The following is a 19,345-nucleotide window of genomic DNA, read 5'->3' as shown; positions in this document are numbered from 1 at the left end:
CTGGAGTGCAGAAGATCTGGGCTACAAATGAGTGAAACACCTGCAGGTTGGTGATCACTGAAGCCCTGGTCATGGATGAGCTTGCCTAGGGTGAGAAGTGAAGGCCTCAGGAGAACCCTTGAGGAGTGCCAGCATTTAGAGGTCCAGTAGAGAGGGGAAGAGGGTGAACTTGCAAGGGAGGCAGACAGGAAGCAGCTAGATAGGTCGGAGGAAAATCAAGTGTGCCATAGGCCAAGGAAAGGAATGTTCCGAGACACTCTCTTCATTGTCAGTTACTCTCTAGACTTCAAGTAAGACGATAACTGAAACATATCTATTGCATTTAGCAACATAGAGGTCACTGGACTTAGCAAATGCTGTTTATGGTAAAGTGATGGAGTCAGAATGCTTCCATGAGTGTTGAGTGTGGATCCAAGTAAAATGAAATCCTTAACAACTTCAATCTTTTCTCTGTTTATCATAATGTTGCTTATTGCTCCAGTTGTGAGGATTTTTGTTTCACATTGAGGTGTAATCCATACTGGAGGCCATAGTCTCTGATCTTCATCAGTAAGTACTTCAAATTATTTTCGCTTTCAGCAAGCAAAGCTGTGTCACCTGAATATCACAGGTTGTTAGTCTTTGTCCAATCCTGATGCCATGCTCTTCTTCATATAGTCTGGCTTCTCGGATTATGCGCTCAGCATAGGCACGGTGAAATGATACAACCCTGATGCACATCTTTTCTGATTTTAAACCAGTCAGTATCCCTTTGTTCTGTTTGAATGACTGCCCCCTTGGTCTATGCACAGGCTCTTTATGAGCACAATCAAATGTTGTGGAATTCTCATTCTTCACAAAGTTATCCATCATTTGTCATGATCCACTCAGTCAAATACCTTTGCGTAGCCAATAAAACACAGGTAAACACCTTTCTGGTATTCTCTGCTTTCAGCCAAGATCCATCTGACATTAGCAATATCCCTCATTCCATGTCCTTTTCCAAATCGGGCTTGGAATTCCAGCAGTTTCATGTCAATGTACTGCTACAACCATCTCTGAATTCTCTTCAGCAAAATTTTAGTTACATGTGATGTTAATGATATTGATAATTTCTGCAAAGGCTGAATCACCTTTCTTTAGAATAAACATGAATATGGATCTCTTCCAGTCAGTTGGCCAGGTCGCTGTCTTCCAAATTTCTTGGCATAGATGAATTAGCACTTCCAGCATTGCACCCATTTTGTTGAAACATCTTAATTGGTATTCCGCCAATTCCTGAAGCCTTGTTTTTTACCAATGCCTTCGCTACAGCATGACTTCTTCCTTCAGTACCACCAGTTCTTGATCGTATGCTACCTCCTGAAATGGTTAAACGTCAACCAATTCTTTTTAATTCATTGACTCTGTGTATTCCTTCCATCTTTAATACTTCCTGTGTCATTCGATATTTTGCCCAAAGAATCTTTCAATGTTGCAACTTAAGGCTTCAGTTTTTTCTTCGGTTCCTTCAGCTTGAAAAACACAAAGCATGTTCTTCCCTTTTCGTTTTGTAACTCCAGGTTTTTACACATTTCATTGTAATGGTTTGTCTTCTCAACTTGCTCTTTGAAATCTTCTATTCAGGTCTTTTCCCTTTAACAACTACTGATTGTGCCCACCTGTGCCCACCTAGGACTAACACTGAAACTCCGACAGAGTGCAAACAAGTATAGCAGAGCAAACAGCATTGCACCAAACTACTTTCAATTGCTAAAAGGTGCTTAAGAAACGCAAGTCTTAAAAAACCTAACCAAAGCCTATTTATCCTTTGAACAACCAAGCAATTGGTGCCAATGTGTGGGGTTTTTCCTATTGTTTACACTTATCACTTGGGTTGTTGTGTGTCAGGGAGCCCATTCCTACTCAAAGAACTGCCCCCATAGTGTTTTCTAGACTGTGATCTTTTAAGGAGCAGATCACCAGGTCTCTTCTCTCTCTGAGCCACTGAGTGGATTAGAACACAGGCTTTTCAGTTAGTAGAGCGTGCTTAACCACTGCACCACCAGGGCTCCTATCACTTAGGTTTAAGAAAAAAAAAAAAAGTCAAGTGGTGATTCGACTCCTAGTGACCCTATAGTTCAGAGTAGAACTGCTCCATAGGGTTTCCAAGGAGCACCTGGTGGATTCGAACTGTCAACCTTCTGGTTAGTAGCCGAGCTCTTAACCACTGTGCCACCAGGGCTCCACCACTTGGGTACTGGTACCCCATTGTGCCATAGCAAGCGAAGTACCTAAAACCCAGCACTCCTGTGTTCCATCGACTTGCCAAGAGGCCTCCTAGACTTCAGGCTGCGACACTGCACCCAGGAGAGTGAAGACAGTGAAGTCCAACGGATGAAAAACCGAGGCCTTGCCTGGGTGGGTGTGCGGTTAAAGCCTAAGGGGGGCGTTAGAACAGGAAATAAGGCAGAGCAGAATCCGCAGGTGGCATACAAGTGAAGAGTGACGGAGTTCATGCGCACCGCCCGCAGCGCTTCAGCGCGCGCCACCTGTTACTCTCAATCCTGCTCCCCAGTGCCAATCCCTCGGGACTATAACGAATTCCCCAGGATTCCCTCCAACTCACGGTCGACCATCCCCGGGGCGGGACAAGAGGAGGAGTCGGCGGCGCAGGGCCCACCGCCCACCTACTGTGCTCCGAAATCTCGAGATATCTACGGATCTCGCGATCTTTCGGGAGCCGCTCCTCCACGCGGAGTCCGAGCGCGTGTTCCGGGAGGGTGGAGACTGTGCGGGAGGCAGAAGCCCCCTTGGCCTGCTCTACGGAAGCCTGCGAGGGAGGGTGGTGACTGCTGTCCCTGTTGCTGCCCAGTCCAGTTATCCCGATGCCGAGCGCCAGCGCCAACCGCAAGGGTCAGGAGAAGCCGCGGGAGATCATGGAGGCGGCGGAAGTGGGTTTCTTCCTCCGGGCCTGGGAAGACAGACCCAGGGCCTGACCGCGCTGGGGGAGGGAGTAGGGTGAGCGGGGCCCTGTCCTCGGGGTCCCTGTCAGGCTGCGGGCCTGGTGTCCGGGAGCTCAGAGGTCCCATCGGGCCTCCAGGGCCCTCGAGCGAACAGCTTGATCAGATCCCCTCTGGACTGGATTTTTCTGAGGGATCCCTGTGTCGGGAAGTCCTTTCCTACGAGAAGCGTGTCCCGGGGGAGGGGTGGCCGTGAAGCGCAATCCGACCCGGAAGTAGGAGCGGCGGGGTCACGCAGCCTTCTCCCTGTTGGCACGTCTTTCACGTAGCATACTCTTCCCCGGAAAAATTTAAATATTCGCTGATAATGGGTACTTACTCAGTCCTCAAGGTGCTGATGGTTCTTGCAAATAACAGTATTTGGCAAAAACAACCTGCCAATTTGTTTAATGACCATTTTCAATAGGACAGCTTTAAAGAGCACTTGTCATTTGTTATTTATTTTCTACTCAATGACCCAGTGAGGTTGGTAGGAAAGGTTGCAGAGAATGCTTTTGAGATGAAATGATCCTCAATCACGTGGTAATTTATAACACCCAGTGGTCCTTTAGCGTGGTGCTTTTCAGAAATGAATAATTGAAACCGTCCTACAAGTTGTGTGTGCTGTAGGAATATTAAACCTTAATCCCTTTCTCCTAATTATTCTGTTGAGGAATTCTAATTTGTGCTAAGCTGCGCAAGGAATAGGCCAGTTCAGAATACTAAATGGAATAAAAACCAAAAAAAAGAAAACAACTAAACCCGTTGCCGTTGAGTCCATTCCGACTCATAGCGACCTTATAGAACAGAGCAGAATTGCCCCATAGAGTTTCCAAGGAGCGCCTGGTGGATTGGAACTGCCGACTTTTCTGTTAGCAGCCTTAACACTTAACCACTACGCCACCAGGTTTTAAATGGGATAAAGTTTGCTGAAATACGAACAATGCTCATTAGAGTGACACCTTTTTTTTTTTTTTTTCCTTTTCACACACTTTAACCTATTTATGTTCCCCTTATGTTACTTTGTGTGATTGTCTACTAGGGCCCAGGTATCTTCATAAGGTGTATACTTTTAATATTAGCCCCACCTCCCCTCGTCCCCCCCAAAATGTTCAGTCAGTACCATGATACACTTCTATTTTGGTATGAATACAATATCCAGTACCCTTCAGATCTAAAGGAGATGATCCCACAAGGTTGTTGTAAAGTGACAAGCTAATTGTTTTATACAGATCTTAAACTACCTTGTAAAATATGAGAAAATCGTTTTAGTGTATTCTTAATCTGGTTAATTATTTAAATTAACATTGCACCCTTGCAGATATAATGTGTAGATTGTGGTAGAGTTACCGCATTTGTAGTTATGAGCATATTAAGAGATCATTTTAGGATAAAGTAAGTTTAAAAGCCACTCGTTTATTTAAAAGTGTAGTTTATTAAGAATAATCTGAACCCTAGGTCTCTATTTTCTGTTCCTAACTTTGTATCTGTAACAAGAATTTTGGTATTGTATTTTTTTTTTTTTATTATCAGTATGGAACAATTTGTAACCTGGTATGCTGATGCTGGTTTTTAGAAACAGGAAGCTGGTGGATTTTTTGGTGATTTTTTTTACAAAAGGAAAGCTGTAGCCAGCTTACATCCAGCATCTCCAATTTCTAAAAACTGTGGATCATCTGATGTTAGAAAGTTTACCCAAAACGTTCTCTTTGAACATCTCTTCCTGTAATAGGAAGTTAATAAAACTGTGGTACTTCATCCTACTCCCTTCGAGAGGAAATTTATGTCCCTGCTTTGAAGTAGTTTAATCTCCTTTTTGAAGGAGGTAGTTAAAGTGTGTTGTACATGTGTGTAAATTTTATCTGAGAGTGCTGGTATGTGTGGTTTATCCCTCCAGGAATATTGATCTTCAAAACTAACAAACCATAAAATGTGGGCACTTTCTCTTTTTCTGTAGAGTACGTATATAGATGATGTGTGACAGATTTCCACACTCTAAAACTACTGACTGTAATAAAATGATTCTGAAATTTAAAATGGATTCATCGTTATATTCTGTTATTTGTATTTATTTGTATACCAGGCTATTAGTGTTTAAATAAAAAGTCATAATACAAAAACATTTTTTTGTAGGATTTTGCTAAAGAAAGATATGGCGTATCTTCAATGATACAGTCACAAGAAAAACCAGGTTAGTAGCTATGCCATATTAATAAAGCTTTGTTTTTAATTCCAGAACAGCTCTTCATGAAGTTTTAAGTAGGATTGATTTTGGGACCTAACTCTGAAAAGTTTAAATCACAGTAATTACTCAAGTAGATGCTATAATCTTGTGTAGCATCAACATTTCTTTTAAACATTGTCAGTTTAGGGTCCCTAATCTAGGAAAGAAAATATATCAAATGACTACTGTAGATTAAATGATATATTTCAGATGGTGAATTTTACAAAAATATTCCTAAGTGATTAGGTAAGCAAGAGATTTAGCTCTGGTCTAGGAGATAAAAGGAGTGGTTGATAACTGCCTTCATCACCAGCATCCTTTTTCCATTCTTTAATGAAGCTACCCTCCTTTTTTTAACTTTTCCCCCTTTAACTTTGCTTCTTTGACCTTTTTGGCTATTTATTAAACTCCTACACTGCTTTTTGTGGTTGTTAGCTGCCATCGAGCCAGCCCTCAACTAGTGGCAACCCCGTGTACAACAGAACAAAACACTGCCTGGTCCTGTACCATTGCCACAATCAGCTGCGGATCAGACTGTTGTAATCCGTAGGGTTTTTCATTGGCTGATTTTCAGAAGTAGATGACCAGGCATTTCTTCCTAGTGCCCCTTAGTCTGAAAGTTCTCCTGAAACCTGTTCAGCATCATAACAACGCGTTAGGCTCCACTGACAGGTGGTGGCTATGCACGAAGTGCGTTGTCCAGGAATGGAACCCGTGTCTCCCACATGGAAGGCAAGAATTCTATCACTGAACACTGGCGTCCTCATCCTGTACTGCTAGGCTCTTTCAAACATTCATATTCTCATTGAATTTGTACAACATCATTGAAAACTAGATGGAACCAAGGTTGAGAGATGTTCAGGAACTTGCTTTGCTTGGGCAGACCTGGGATTGGGCTCACAGCATGGCCTTTGTATCTTCTCTCGCTCCTCTGGCCATGATGATAGTTTGAGTTTTAAAGTTCCTCCCATATTATTCACTGTTAGCGTCAGTGACTGGGAGTTAACTAATTCTTAGATCCCAGTCCCTCTTTTCTTGTTAGAGCTCCCTTTTTTATTAATATATTTTTGTAACTTTATAATATTTCTTTGAAACTGACTTGTTGATTATTAATTTTTTTCTTCCAGACCTGTGGGTTTTCTGTTGATAAACGCTCATTTCTTTCATTTCTATCCTATATTTGTAATTTCAACAGATTTTTCTTACTTGACTATTTAACAGTCTTTTTTTTTTTTGGTAGATACCTCAAATGTCTTTCAGTCTTTGGTATGATACAGACCTTAAGTACTGGCCAGTTGGAAGTACTAAGAACTTCCAATTTAGAGGCCTGCCTGTGAATTTTATGCTTTGGAAATAATACACCCTTAGGTCAATTTTAGGAGCCCCGGAGGTGTAGTGGTTAAGTGCCCAGCTGCTAACCAAAAGGTCGGTGGTTCAAACCCATCAGCTGCTCCATGGAAGAAAGATGTGGCAGTTGGCTTCCATAAAGATTTATAGCCTTGGAAGCCCTGTGGGGCAGTTCTACCCTGTCCTGTAGGATCACTGTGAATCAGAATCAACTGGATGGCAGTAGGTTTTTAGGTCAATTTTATGTCATTTTGAATTTTATTTACTGTGTGATCATAAAATCACTTTTCCTTCCCAACTGTTTTAGAAAAGTATACAATAAAAGACCAAAGTAATTTGCTAAAAATAAAACAAACATTCCCAAAAGATAAAGAGATGAAGTAAAACAATGGGATATAAAATGGATTACAAGCAGCAGCTCATAGAGGATGACATTCCACTGCTAGGGCAAGCATGAGAGGCCATTTAAGACTTTATTTTCAGCTTAGGGGTCTTCCTGAACTGGGCTTTTCCTGTGCTCTGACACAAAGAAGCTCACTGGAGTTTGGGTCTCTTATATGGGCCTAGTCAGCTGTTGACATAAGTGCTGTCAACACAAATCCATAGACTATTCTGCTCTTCCACGTATATAAGCTTCCTTCTGCTAAAATTCTAACACTTCTTTTAAAGGTCTCCTTTTCTATCTGCTTCCATTTCTCCAAATTTCTTCACTTTGATGCTAGTGACTCTTAAAAGCATGGGGTAGGCAATAGTTTTTAACCTAAAACCCTATCACTGCTAATCACTGCCTCAGTTTGCCATTCACTGGTGAGAGTGTGGTATAGCCTTCAAGTATATTGGGGTTTGGTAAAGGTTGAGAATGCCATCTCTACTAATAAATTGGAATTCCACAAGAAAGAAGGGCTGTTACCTTTTTTCTTTTTGTAAGTACATTCTAAATTACCTATTTTGTAACATTTATTTACGGTTCTACTCTTTCAGATTTATGCTATTCTGTTTTGTTTGACTTTCTGTTTTGTTTGACTTTCAGTTTTGATCGCCTTGTTAATTGTTTGCTTTTTCAATCCTGGCACTTTCAAATCTGCCTTTTAAAATATGCTGCTTTGTTTGCCCCTTTTTTTATACTTTCAGCTGATGTGGAAGTTGTATTAACTCATAAGGTCCGTTGGCAGCGTTTTACAGAAAATCTCTATGTTGTCCAATGGCTTTGGAATTATTCATTCATTCTCTGCTTTTGGCAATGAGAACCGTGGTATTCTCTTGTAAATCAGATTCTGTCTAAGCTATATCTTTGTTTCAAGAGACAGATTTTAAATACATTTAAAGAAGGTGAAATTATTCGTAATTTGATTTCAGTATAAGAGCCCCCTCCAAAAAACAGTGTTTTTAGTATTAGGAAGTTTCACTGACTACGTATGATACTGACTGGGTTTGGTTACAATTAGGCAGCATAACCTTTAAGAGTAAAAAAAAAAAATTAAGAGTAGGGATCTTTTATTACCGGGTGTCATAATGTCGTGTCTATTACTGTGTTTTTAATTAACAGTTAATTTTTTCTCTTAATATTCACATTTTAAATATAAAATAATAATAAAATGATTTTTGAATCTTGCATTGTATCCCTGTTTTCACATAGTAGCTGTTTTCTAACAGTTTTCCTGTTTGGAGGATGTTCAATGGATTGTAGTGCTTTGTTGTGCATATTGGACGCATAATAGTCGGTGCTCACTTACAGCCAAAATGAACTCACACAACTAGGAAGTAAAGTGTGAGATGGCATCTAGTGTGGTTGGATCTAGGGGCACAAGGTGCATTCTTAGGCCTTTCTGTGCCTCTTGGCTCTGTTTCCTTTAGGGTATTGACCTCATTCTCTCCTCCTGCAGACATATGGCAGGAAAGGTAGTGATTGTAGCCCTGGGCCTACATCAGCTTAGCAACCCCAGAGAAAAGAGAGCTTAATTCCCACTGTCTGTGTATAAACTCTGATTAGCTCAGCTTCAGTAACATGCCCATCCCTCAGTCAGTCACTGTCTCCTGGGGAACGGAGTACTTTGATAGTCCAAGCCTGGCAGACAGCCCACCCTCTGGCTAGAAGTACAGTTCACAAAACTTGGGGAAAATGGCATATGGAGTGTGATAGAGAAGAAGGTGTTGTCAAGATTGAGAATTATTAGTCAAGGTGATAACAAGTATTTACATTAACTGTCAAATAATTATCTCCGTGTAAATTAAGAATTATAAAATCATTTTACTTATTTGCTGCAGATCGAGTTTTGGTTCGCATTAGAGACTTGACAGTACAAAAAGCTGATGAAGTTGTTTGGGTGCGTGCAAGGGTTCATACAAGCAGAGCTAAAGGTAAGATTTGTGTAATGATTAAAACCCTTTTACTAAGGACTTTTAATTAATTTGTTTTCCAGATTCCTCATAAACCAAGTAAATGTATTTTTTAAAAATCTTACTTTTTTTTTCTTAAATCGTTATAAAGTATTAGTCCACGATTAGTCATTTGTTAGTTCCTATAAGACATTCTGTGGAGAAAATATTAAACAACACAGGAAGCATCAAAAGAAGATGGAAGGAATACACAGAGTTACACTAAAAAGAATTAGTCAGTGTTTAACCATTTCAAGAGGTAGCATATGATCAGGAACCAATAGTACTGAAGGAAGAAGTTTAAGCTGCACTGAAGGCACTGGCGAAAAACAAGCCTCCAGGAATTCAAGGGAATGTCAGTTGAGATGTTTCAACAAATGGATGCAGTGCTGGAAGTGCTCACTCGCCTGTTCTCTAGAAAGGTGATCCAACTGAACGCGGAAATTATCGAACAATGTCGTTACTATCACATGTAAGCAAAATTTTGCTGAAGATCATTCAAAAGCAGCTGCAGCAGTGTATCCCCAGGGAACTGCCAGAAATTGAGGCCAGATTCAGAAGAGGATGTGGAACCAGGGATATCGTTGCTGATGTCGGATGAATCCTGGCTGAAAGCAGAGAATAACCTGTGTTTTATTGACTATGCAAAGGCATTTGACTGTGTGGATCATAACAAATTATGGATAACATTTTGAAGAATGGGAATTCCAGAACACTTAATTGTGCTCATGAGGAACCTGTACATAGATCAAGAGGCAGTTGTTCAAAAAGAACAAGGGGATACTGGGTGGTTTAAAGTCAGGAAAGGTGCATGTCAGGGTTGTATCCTTTCACCATACCTATTTAATCTGTATGCTGAGCAGATAATCCGAGAAGCTGGACTATATGAAGAACAGGGTGTCAGGATTAGAGGGAAACTCATTAGCAACCTGTGCTATTGAAATGACACTACCTTGCTTGCTGAAAGTGAGGACTCGAAGCACTTACTAATGAAGATCAAAGACCACATCCTTCAGTATGGATTACAGCTCACCATAAAACAAAAATCTCATAGCTGGACCAATAAGCAACATCACAATAAACAGAGAAGATTGAGGTTATCAAGAGTTTCATTTTACGTGGATCCACAATCAACACCCATGGAAGCAGCAGTCAAGAAATCAAAAGATGCATTTTATTGGACAAATCAGATGCAAAGGACCTCTTTAAAGTGTTGAAAAGGAAAGATATCACTGTCCCGGATTGAATTGTGTCCCCCAAAAAATACATGTCAACTTGGTTAGGGCATGATTCCCAGTATTCTGTGGTTGTCCTCCATTTTGTGATTGTAATTTTATGTTAAAGAGGATTAGGGTGGGATTGTAACACCACCCTTACCCAGGTCACATCCCTGATCCAAAGAAAAGGGAGTTTCCCTGGGGTGTGGCCTGTACCACCTTTCATCTCTTAAGAGATGAAAGGGAAGCAAGCAGAGAGTTGAGGACCTCATACCACCAAGAAAGCAGTTCTGGGAGCAGAGCATGTCCTTTGGACCTGGGGATTCCCCGCGCCTAAGAAGCTCCTCTATCAGGGGTAGACTGAGGACAAAGACCTTCCTCCAGAGCCGACAGAGAGAGAAAGCCTTCCCTTAGAGCTGACACCGTGAATTTGGACTTCTAACTTACTAGACTGTGAGAAATAAATTTCTCTTTGTTAAAGCCATGGTGTTTCTGTTATGGCAGCACTGGATAACTAAGACAGTCATCTTGAAGACTAAGGTGTGCCTGACCCAAGCCACGGTATTTTCAGTTGCATCATATGCATGGGAAAGCTGGACAGTGAATAAGGAAGACCGAAGAAGAATTGACGCCTTTGAATTGTGGTATTGGTGAAGAATATTGAATATAACATGGACTGCCAAAAGAAGGAACAAATCTATCTTGGAAGAAGTACGGCCAGAATGCTCCTTAGAAACAAGGATGGCAAGACTGCGTCTTACATACTTTGGACATGTTGTCAGGAAGAATCAGTCCCTGGAGAAGGACATCATGCCGGTAAAGTAACTGGGTCAGAGGAAAAGAGGAAGATGCTCAATGAGACAGTTTGACACAGTGGCTGTAAAAGTAGGCTCAAGCATAACAATTGTGAGCATGGCGCAGGACCAGGCAGTGTTTCGTTCTGTTGTACTTAGGGTCACTATGAGTTGAAACTGACTTGATGGCACCTAACAACAACATAAGAAATCCTTAAAAATAATTTGATGAACCATGTATTGGATAAGAGTTTACTTTTCAGGATATATTTTAAAAAACTCCTGTAACTTAGAAACAAAAAGAAACAACCCAATCGAAAAATAGACAAAGGACTCAAATTGGCATTTCATCAAAGGAGTTATAGAGATGGCCAACAAGCACATGAAAAGATGCTCAATGTCATTAGTAATTAGAGAGATGCAGATGAAAGTCACAATGAGATACCATTTCACTCCCACTAGAATGGCTATGATAAGAAAAATAGAAAACAAGTATTGGCGAGGATGTGGAGAAATTGGAGCCCTCATCCATTGCTGGTGGAATTATAAAATGGTGGAGCCACTGTGGAAAACAGTTTGGTCATTCCTCCAAAAGTTAAACATAGAATTACCATATGACCCAGCAGTTCTACTTTTAGATACAGACCAAAAGAATTGAAAGTAGGAACACGAACAGATACTTGTACACCACTGTTCGTTGCAGCATTGTTCATAACAACCAAAAGGTGGAAACAACCTAAATGCCTATCGACAGGTGAATGGATAAGCAAAATGCAGTATATCCATACAATGGAATATTATTCAGCCATATAGAGAAATGAAGTCCTGATAAGTGCTGCAATATAGATGGATCTATGCTGAGTGAAATAAGTCAGTCACAAAAGGACAAGTAGCATATGGTCCTACTTATGTGAAGTAGCTAGCGTTGGGAAATGTATGGAGACCAAAGTTTATCGGTGGTTACTAGGGACAGGAGAGAAGGGGAAGGGGGAGGCCATTCCTTAGGGGCCACTGAGTTTCTGTAAAAGATGATGGGAAAATTTGGAAATGGATAGTGGTGATTGTTGTTCAACATGATGAAAGTAATGTCACTAGACTGTACATGTAAAAAAGTGTTGAAACAGCAAATATTTTGTTATATATATTTTATCACAATAAAAAACAATAATTTGACCATAAAGATTTAGATAATATCTACGAATTTAAGGTACTTTTCTAGTATAATTATTTGGAGCGAAAAGTGTGTTGAGAAGCTCCTCATTTATTAATATTATATTTGCAATTACTTAGATAAGGGGGGGGAAGAGGAAGAAGGCTAAGACTTTGCTGTCCGATACAGTAGCCATTGGTGACATGTAGCTATTCAAATTAAAACTATTTAAATAAAATTTTAAATGCCCATGCTTAGTCGCACTACCTGTATTATTTCAAGTGCTTAATAACTATACATGGTTAGTGCCTCCCGTGTGGGACATCACAAATAACGAACATTTCCATCATTGCAGAGACTTCTGTTGGACAGTGCTGAGCTAAGAATTTACCATTAACAGAAAAGAAAGATTAGGGCAGTGTAGACAAACCTCAGTTTTATTCCTTATAGAAAACTGGCCTCACCTAGGTTCAGAATTGTCTAGAAATATTAACAGCACTAAAGCTTTATACTTTTCACACATTTGATCATCCTTACAAATTTGTGGAGCAGGCAGAACGCACATTGCTGTTCTGCTTCACAAATGAGGAGACCGAAGCTCAGAACGATAAGCGACTCGCCCGTGGTTACGTAGTAATCAATGGCATTGCAGACAGAATCCAGTAGCTTTTTAAGACACCACCTGTCTGCTGACCAGTTAGTTGTTTTTGCAGTATTTAATACATCTGATGCTATAGCATTTCTTATACTGTGTTGTAAAACATCATATGATTACAGAATTAATGTAGGCCCGTTATTTAAAAATTCTAGCTTTTTATACATGTATCTCACTCTCTCAGGGTTGCTACTATTAATGAGTTTTCTATTCTTCCACTATCCTTTCCTGGATAGATGAATACTGGGGGACTTTGAGAAGAATACTAGTAAACTTTTAAATTTTTAAATACTGCCTATTTGTCTTTCTGGAAGATTGGGCCATTCCACCAACACATAAGCGTATGGTATTGTAATCCTTCATTGTCCTCCCTTTAGATGGAGAGCCTTTGTTCTGTCCAAACTGGGCACTGTGTTTCCTAAACATAGTAATTTGGCAAATTAAAAGGTAGAATGCATGCTACCTGTAAGGTTCTGCTACTGCACCAAGAAAATGCCTTTTATTGACACCCTGTTGCTTCATTTCATCCCTTCCACTTTCTTACATGAGTGATATTTCCCAGTGGGTGTGAACAGGGATTTTGGAATGGATCCTGAATCTGCGCTTACAATATGTTAACCTTAGGAATTGCCTTGCCTTTATTTGCCAGTTTTCAAAACAATGAATTTGTTCCATTGGTGACCAGCTAGATTTTTTTTTTTTTTACTTAATGTTGTTATAAACTTACGGATTTTAGAAATGTCCAATGTGTTTCAATTCATTGCAGTTATTATCCTTATTGACTTTCAAGCTGTCCCATTTTTGGCCTGTGGTAGCCTCTTCAGGTTGGTCCCTGAGTCCTCTACTAGTAGTCTATCTAAGCTTTCTTGTTCCCTTTTACAACAAGATACTTGAGGCTCATCTTGTACAATTCCTGCTGCAGACCTGAAATCTGCTTTTTCTCCAAGGAGTCCTGCTTCCTCTTAGAATGAGATGGCACTTCAGAACCACAATGATACAATCAGTTTGGAAAGAAGGAACATTAGAACACCACTATTTTATCCCTAGGTATTGATCATCAGTGATTGTTAGCACCACAAAAAAGAGACACACCAGAAATATTTTGTCTAGTCATCGATTACCTAAGATCTCACTATCACGTATAGTCTTGCCCAAAATATTGTGCCTGTTATTCTCATTGCGATAATTAGTAGATTCTCCAGTACATAAGGAATTAGCACAATGACGGATATTCATAAGCAGTGGACGTTTAAACTCTTGAGGTGTTATTTCGTGACTTTAGGGGTTCTGCCTGAAATGTCATTAGAAAGCAATTTCAAACTTTAAAAGGTGGGTTTAAACTGTTTACTTGTAGTCCAAGTTTTCTAATTATTTATTAGGAACAGATGTGGAATTTTATCAAATCCTTTTCTAGCATTTTCTTTCCTTAAGATATAATCACCTTATATGAGTGATGTATATATATTTGTCATGCTATTCTGTACGCTTTTGTATTTGTTTGAAATTTCTTGTATAGTGATTAACGTTAGTGTATTTCTTAATGTTAAACTATTTTCAGATTATTGAAATAAACTACTTGGCAAAAGTGTGGTATTCTTTCAGTATAGTGCTGGGTTAAATTTGGGTAATTTGTAAGTGTATATATACATATTTTTAAAATTTTGTGTTTATAATGTGGTTTCCTTAACTTTAATTGGAAAATCCTATTTTCTTTTTAAGTTGCAGTACTTAATAAATTACCCAAGTAATTTAGTAATACATTCACATGAATTTTTCAAGAGGTACAGTTTTAAGTTTACAGAAAAATTGAGCAGAAAGTCCAAAGAGTTCCTATATACTCCCTCTGCCACATCTTCCTCTGTATTACCGTCTTGCATGGGTGTGGTACCTTCGTTACACTGATGAACCAATTTTGATATGCTATTACTAACTGAAGTCCATAGTTTACGTTAGGATTAACTCTTTGTGTTGTGCAGTTGTGTGGGTTTTGACAAATGCATGTTATACAGTAGCACATAGAATAGTTCACTGCCCTAAAAATTCCCTGTGCTGCTCCCATTCATCCCCTTTGCCACCTGCCCCAACTGCTGGCAATCACTGGTGTTTTTATATATATATATAGTTTTGCCTTTTCCAGAATGTCATGTAATTGGAATCATACAGATGTAGTCTTTTTGAACTGACTTCTTTCACATAGCAGTGTACATTTAAAGTTTCTCCATGTCTTTTTGTGGCTTTATATAGCTCATTTCTTTTTACCGCTGGATATCCCATTGTGTGGATGTACTACAGTTTGTTTATTTCGTTATCTAAGGGTATCTTGGTTGCTTCCAGTTTGGAGGAATTATGAGTGGAGCTGCTATAAACGTTCATGTGCAGGTTTTTGTGTGGACATAAGTTTTCAACTCCTTTGAGTAAATACCTAGGAGCACCATTGCTGGGTCATATGGTAAGACTCAGTTTAGCTTTGTAAAAATTGCCAAACTGTCTTCCAGAGTGGTTGTACCATTTTGCATCCCCACTAGCAATGAATGAGAGTTCTTGTTGCTCCACATCCTCACCAGATTTGGTGCTGTCAGTGTTTTGGATTTCAGACTCTGACACATAACAGGAAACCCTGGTGGTATAGTGGTTAAGAGCTACAGCTGCTAATCAGGAGGTCAGCAGTTCAAATCCACCAGGCGCTCCTTGGAAACTCTGTGAGGCATTTCTACTCTGTCCTTCAGGGTCACTGTGCGTTGGAATCGACTAGATGGCAACAGGTTTTGGTTTGACTCATAAAAACAACAATAGGTGTGCAGTTTTGTTTCATTGGTGTTTTAATTTGCAATCCCCTAGTAGCATGTGATGTTAAGCATCTTTTCATATTTGTATATCTTCTTCGGCACGATGTTTATTCAAGTCTTTTCTCATTTTTTAATTGTGTTGTTTATTTTCTTGTTTTATGAGTTCTTTGTGTATTTTTGGATACAAGTCCTTTATCAGACACATGTTTTGCAAATATTTTTTCTCAGCCTGTGGCTTGTTTTTTCATTCTCTTAACAGTCTTTAGTAGATCAGAAATGTTTTAATTTTAATGAAGTTCAAGTTACTGATTTTTTTTTTTTAACAGGTTGTGCTTTTGTTGTTGTATTTGAATACCCATTGGCAAACCCATGGTTACCCAGATTTTCTTCTGCGTTATCTTCTTAAAGTTTTATAGTTTTGGATTTTAGTTTTAGGTTTATGTCCACTTTGAATAATTTTTGTTAAAGGTCAGCATCCAGGTTTGTTTTTTTTTTTTTTTTTTGGATGTGGACATCCAGCTATGCGAACACTATTTGAAAAGCCTATTGTTTCTCCATTGAATTATGTTTGCTCTTTTGTCAGAGATCAGTTGACTGTATTTGTGTGGGTCTATTTCTGGGTTCTGTTCTGTTCCATTGATCTATTTATCAAATTTTTCATCAGCACCACACTGTCTTGATTATACTTGCAGTTTCATTTTATTTATTTTATGTTTGAGTTTTTAGTTTGCCTTTTTTTACATAGATGACATCATACTTTACACATTATTTTTCAGCTTTTCTTATTTTCAATTTCTGGAGGCCCTTCGCTGATATTATTTACAGACCTACATGAGGCGGTGTTTCTCCAAGATAGATACCTAGCGTGGACTTGCTGAATTGAAGGATATGCATATGCATATTTAACATTTTATTAGCACCGTATTACCCTACGAAAAGGTTATACTCAGTTATACTCCCAGAAGTACTGGCTTCTCCACATCCTTGCCAGTAAAGATCATCAGTGTTTTCTTATTTCTCCAAAGTAGATTATCTAAAATAAATAAGTAGATAGAAAAGGTCTTGTGTGTTGAATTTACAAAACTGTGCTGTCTATTACCTTTTCCCTAAATCTTACGTAGGAAAAGCTTATATTATTAAATATGCTTTGTTCAGACTCATTCATGTGCTTTAACTCCGGAAGATACTAAAATTAGACTTGGAGAAACAACCCATGCTGGCAATTTCAGGTAGAACGAAGCTCCAAAAAACGAAGATACGGAAATGGAGATGTCAAAATCATAGCATCAAAAACATGACATTTAGAACTGTGCAACAATATATCTGTTTATATAATAAATAACTATTTTTTGTCCAAGAGAAGTATTAAACATTTTTAATCAAAATCAGGTTTCTTACAGTAAGTTTATGTTTAACATGCCTAAAAGTAAAGTGTTTTTAGATAGGAGTGAGGAGGAATGTTTAACTCTTGATGATACAATTAAAATTCGTTTCTTTAAAGTAGGAAAGCTTATGAGCTTCTAAATATTGAAAAAGATATTGGAATATTAGTTCATTTCAAATTTTATGCATACTATGTGGAGGTTATTAGCACAAGATAATTTTCTTTTATCAATATTCTTCCTGAAATCTTATTTATACCTCCAAAATAAATAGTTTTTTTGGGTAGTCCGATAATTTAGGGTTTTTTAATACCAAAAGTTAGAACGTCAACTTCGGCCCCTATTATTCGTGTAAGGACATTTCAGTGGAAATGGTGAATGGAGACTACTTTAAAATGTTTAGGACATTAAAAAGCACATACATACATACAGTGTTTAGGTTGTTGTTTTATTCCCTAACATCTTAAAAAAAAAAAAAACTTACACCACTGTTATTCATTTGCCAGTTACACTTATGTTGTTCTTCTAAGGTGACGTCAAGTCAGCCCTGACTCATGGTGGCCCTGTGTACAGCAGAACAAAATGTTGTCAGAACCTGTGACATCTTCAGGGTCATTAGTATGCCCAAGTCCATTGTTGGAGCCACTGTGCATTTTGAGTAATTCCAACCATCTGGGCTTATCTTCCAGCACTACATTGGATAACATTCTTTTGTGATTCATAGGGTTTTCATTGGCTTAAGTTTTGGAAGTAGATCACAGGCCTTTCTTCTTAGTTGATCTTAATCTGGAAGCTGTGCTGAAACCTGTCCACCATGGGTGATGCTGCTGGTGTTTGAAGTACTGGTAACATAGCTTCAAGTATCATGACAACATACAAGCCACCACAGTAGAACAAACTGACAGGTGGGTGGTGGCTTATCTTATAGTTAGGTTATTTTTATTTGATATCCCCATTTGTACATATTAAGCTTTTAAAAATAATTTTAGCTTGTTCATTTCAACTATATACATTTGATTTGTACATTTTAACCCGATATTTCAACTTATAAAGGAAATTAACTAGTAAACAGTGAAGGAATTATTAATTTTGCGTATGAGGAAGTACCTTGTCTAAATAATGAAATAGGAGCTTTGCAGGCCAGGAGACAGTGGGAAGAGATGTAAACACAGGATTGCTGCACGTCTTTGTTAACCTAGGTCTCCCATGAAGCCCCACTTCACAGCTGAGCCATCACCACGATGGGGCTGAGAGTAAACTTTTTGTGCTAACTACCTGCCATGTTTTTTTTCTTCCACCTAGAAATAAAAATTGCACCTGGTGCTATAAAAGAAGATTGCCAACATGATGTTTTCCTAAAACAGTACTCTCGTGTGAATTTAAGAAAGAAACTACTTCACCTATAAACTTAAGACTCCAAATGCAGTGCAGATTTTAAGTGTCATGGGCTTAAATGTAAAATATTTAAAAACAGTGAAATCATTCAGCTGTTTTAAACACTGACTTTCTTTTCTATAAATAGTCTCCTGTGTTGGAGAGCTCCAAGGAAAAGAAAGATGAGTACTTTCAGCAGTTGGTAAATCTGTCGTCTAGAGTTCCTGTACTAACTTACACAATGAGAACTTTTTACTAAATTGAGAAATCACATATTTGTTTCTTAGAATAAAAAATAATATAGACATTGTAAGATGAAAATAGAAGTCTCTCCACTTTATCTCCTCCATTCTACCACAATCTCCAAAGATAACCACGATTGTTTATGTATCCTTCCAGAAAAAAATATATGCATTTACAAGTGTGGATCTATGTATGTGATCATATCCTTTGTTTTTTAAATTGTCAGCTCTCAGCAGTGTCTGTAAGGCCGTGCCTTGCTGACTGTTAAACTAAGCAGATCACGTAGTGCAGTGTATCACCAAACAGAAATAAAGAACGATTTTGTGTACTGAATTCTCAAAATTATTTGAGAGAGATCCTTTGAGTGGACAGCTTTATTTATCATGAAACCAGTGTTGGTTTTTTTTTTCTGTGTGTCTTTTAAAATACCTTTTAAGTGGACCATCAGGGTCTAGTATTTGCAAGTGTGCTCTGAACACAGAAAGCTTAGGAACCAAAGCAGTAGAGACACATGGAGATCTGTTCCACTGGTAAAGACTACATAAATATGCAGTGAGCTATGATAGAGTTTCAGTTATTTTATATAGACTACACTGTTACGAACATCTTTGTGACTAAGACTATTTCTCTGAAATTTCTTAAAATACATTCTAAGAAATGGATTTATTGATAAGAACATGTTCTCTGGAAGTATTAGGCAAGTTTACCTTGCCATTAACAAGTTATGAGGAATGTTTTTCACGTAATTCTCCCAAGAACTGAATGTTATTATTTTTTAAATCTTTGCAAGTTTGAGAAGTAAAATAATTTGTCATCATTCCTTGCTTCAACTTATAT

General features: G+C 38.6%; 1 protein-coding gene across 1 annotated transcript in view; it reads left to right on the top strand.

Moving 5' to 3' along the window:
• The first annotated feature begins 2,697 nt into the window (after window positions 1-2,697).
• DARS1 (aspartyl-tRNA synthetase 1) overlaps window positions 2,698-19,345 on the top strand; it is a 78,100-nt gene continuing 61,452 nt past the window's right edge. The window contains exons 1-3 of the mRNA XM_049889250.1: window positions 2,698-2,912; window positions 5,094-5,151; window positions 8,797-8,889. Coding sequence (XP_049745207.1) covers window positions 2,847-2,912; window positions 5,094-5,151; window positions 8,797-8,889 — 217 coding nt within the window. The 5' untranslated portion in view covers window positions 2,698-2,846. The remainder of the gene's footprint in view (window positions 2,913-5,093; window positions 5,152-8,796; window positions 8,890-19,345) is intronic.

This window comes from Elephas maximus, chromosome 6 (genome assembly GCF_024166365.1).
Source record: "Elephas maximus indicus isolate mEleMax1 chromosome 6, mEleMax1 primary haplotype, whole genome shotgun sequence".
In the NCBI taxonomy this organism is placed as follows: Eukaryota; Metazoa; Chordata; class Mammalia; order Proboscidea; family Elephantidae; genus Elephas; species Elephas maximus.
This window is presented reverse-complemented; position numbering and strand designations above follow the sequence as displayed.